General features: G+C 67.7%; 1 protein-coding gene across 1 annotated transcript in view; it reads right to left on the bottom strand.

Annotated features, from left to right (window-relative positions):
• The window catches only part of PCDH12 (protocadherin 12), a 9,841-nt gene that overhangs the window by 6,440 nt on the left and 2,949 nt on the right, over positions 1 to 452 (bottom strand). Inside the window, exon 2 of the mRNA XM_010152741.1 lies at positions 337 to 444. Within this exon, the coding sequence (XP_010151043.1) occupies positions 337 to 444 (108 nt within the window). The remainder of the gene's footprint in view (positions 1 to 336; positions 445 to 452) is intronic.

Genomic DNA, 452 nt, shown 5'->3' with positions numbered 1-452 from the left:
GTCTTCCGCTGCGGCAGCGCTGCCTGCCCATTCCCTGCCCACACGCTGCCACGCAGAAGTGAGCGTGGGGTCGTCCCCATCCCTGCGTGACAGCCACCCCCCACCCCAGCTCCCAGGGCATCGCGGTGGGTGCAGGGAGACCCTGCCCATGGTGGGGTGGCCGTTCATCCTACCCAGCCCCTACTGCTGGGGCATCCCTGTCCGGAGATGGGAGAAGAGACTGTCAGGTCGCGCATTCCCACCCACCCCAGGGTGTGCAAGACCTGGGCGAGGAAGGATTTGGGGGGGGAATAAGGGGGTATCCATGCCTCCGGCAACACGTGGGGCAGCTCCTACCTGCACCGGGGGTGACTCCATCGCGAACTCCCCAGTGGGGCTCTGCTCTGCCAGTGCCACCAGCGACAGCCGGACCAGGCTCCTGAGGATGTGCTGGTGGGGCTGGGGCTGCCCAG

The sequence above is a fragment of the Eurypyga helias genome, unplaced genomic scaffold (assembly GCF_000690775.1).
Source record: "Eurypyga helias isolate BGI_N326 unplaced genomic scaffold, ASM69077v1 scaffold22515, whole genome shotgun sequence".
NCBI lineage: Eukaryota > Metazoa > Chordata > Aves > Eurypygiformes > Eurypygidae > Eurypyga > Eurypyga helias.
This window is presented reverse-complemented; position numbering and strand designations above follow the sequence as displayed.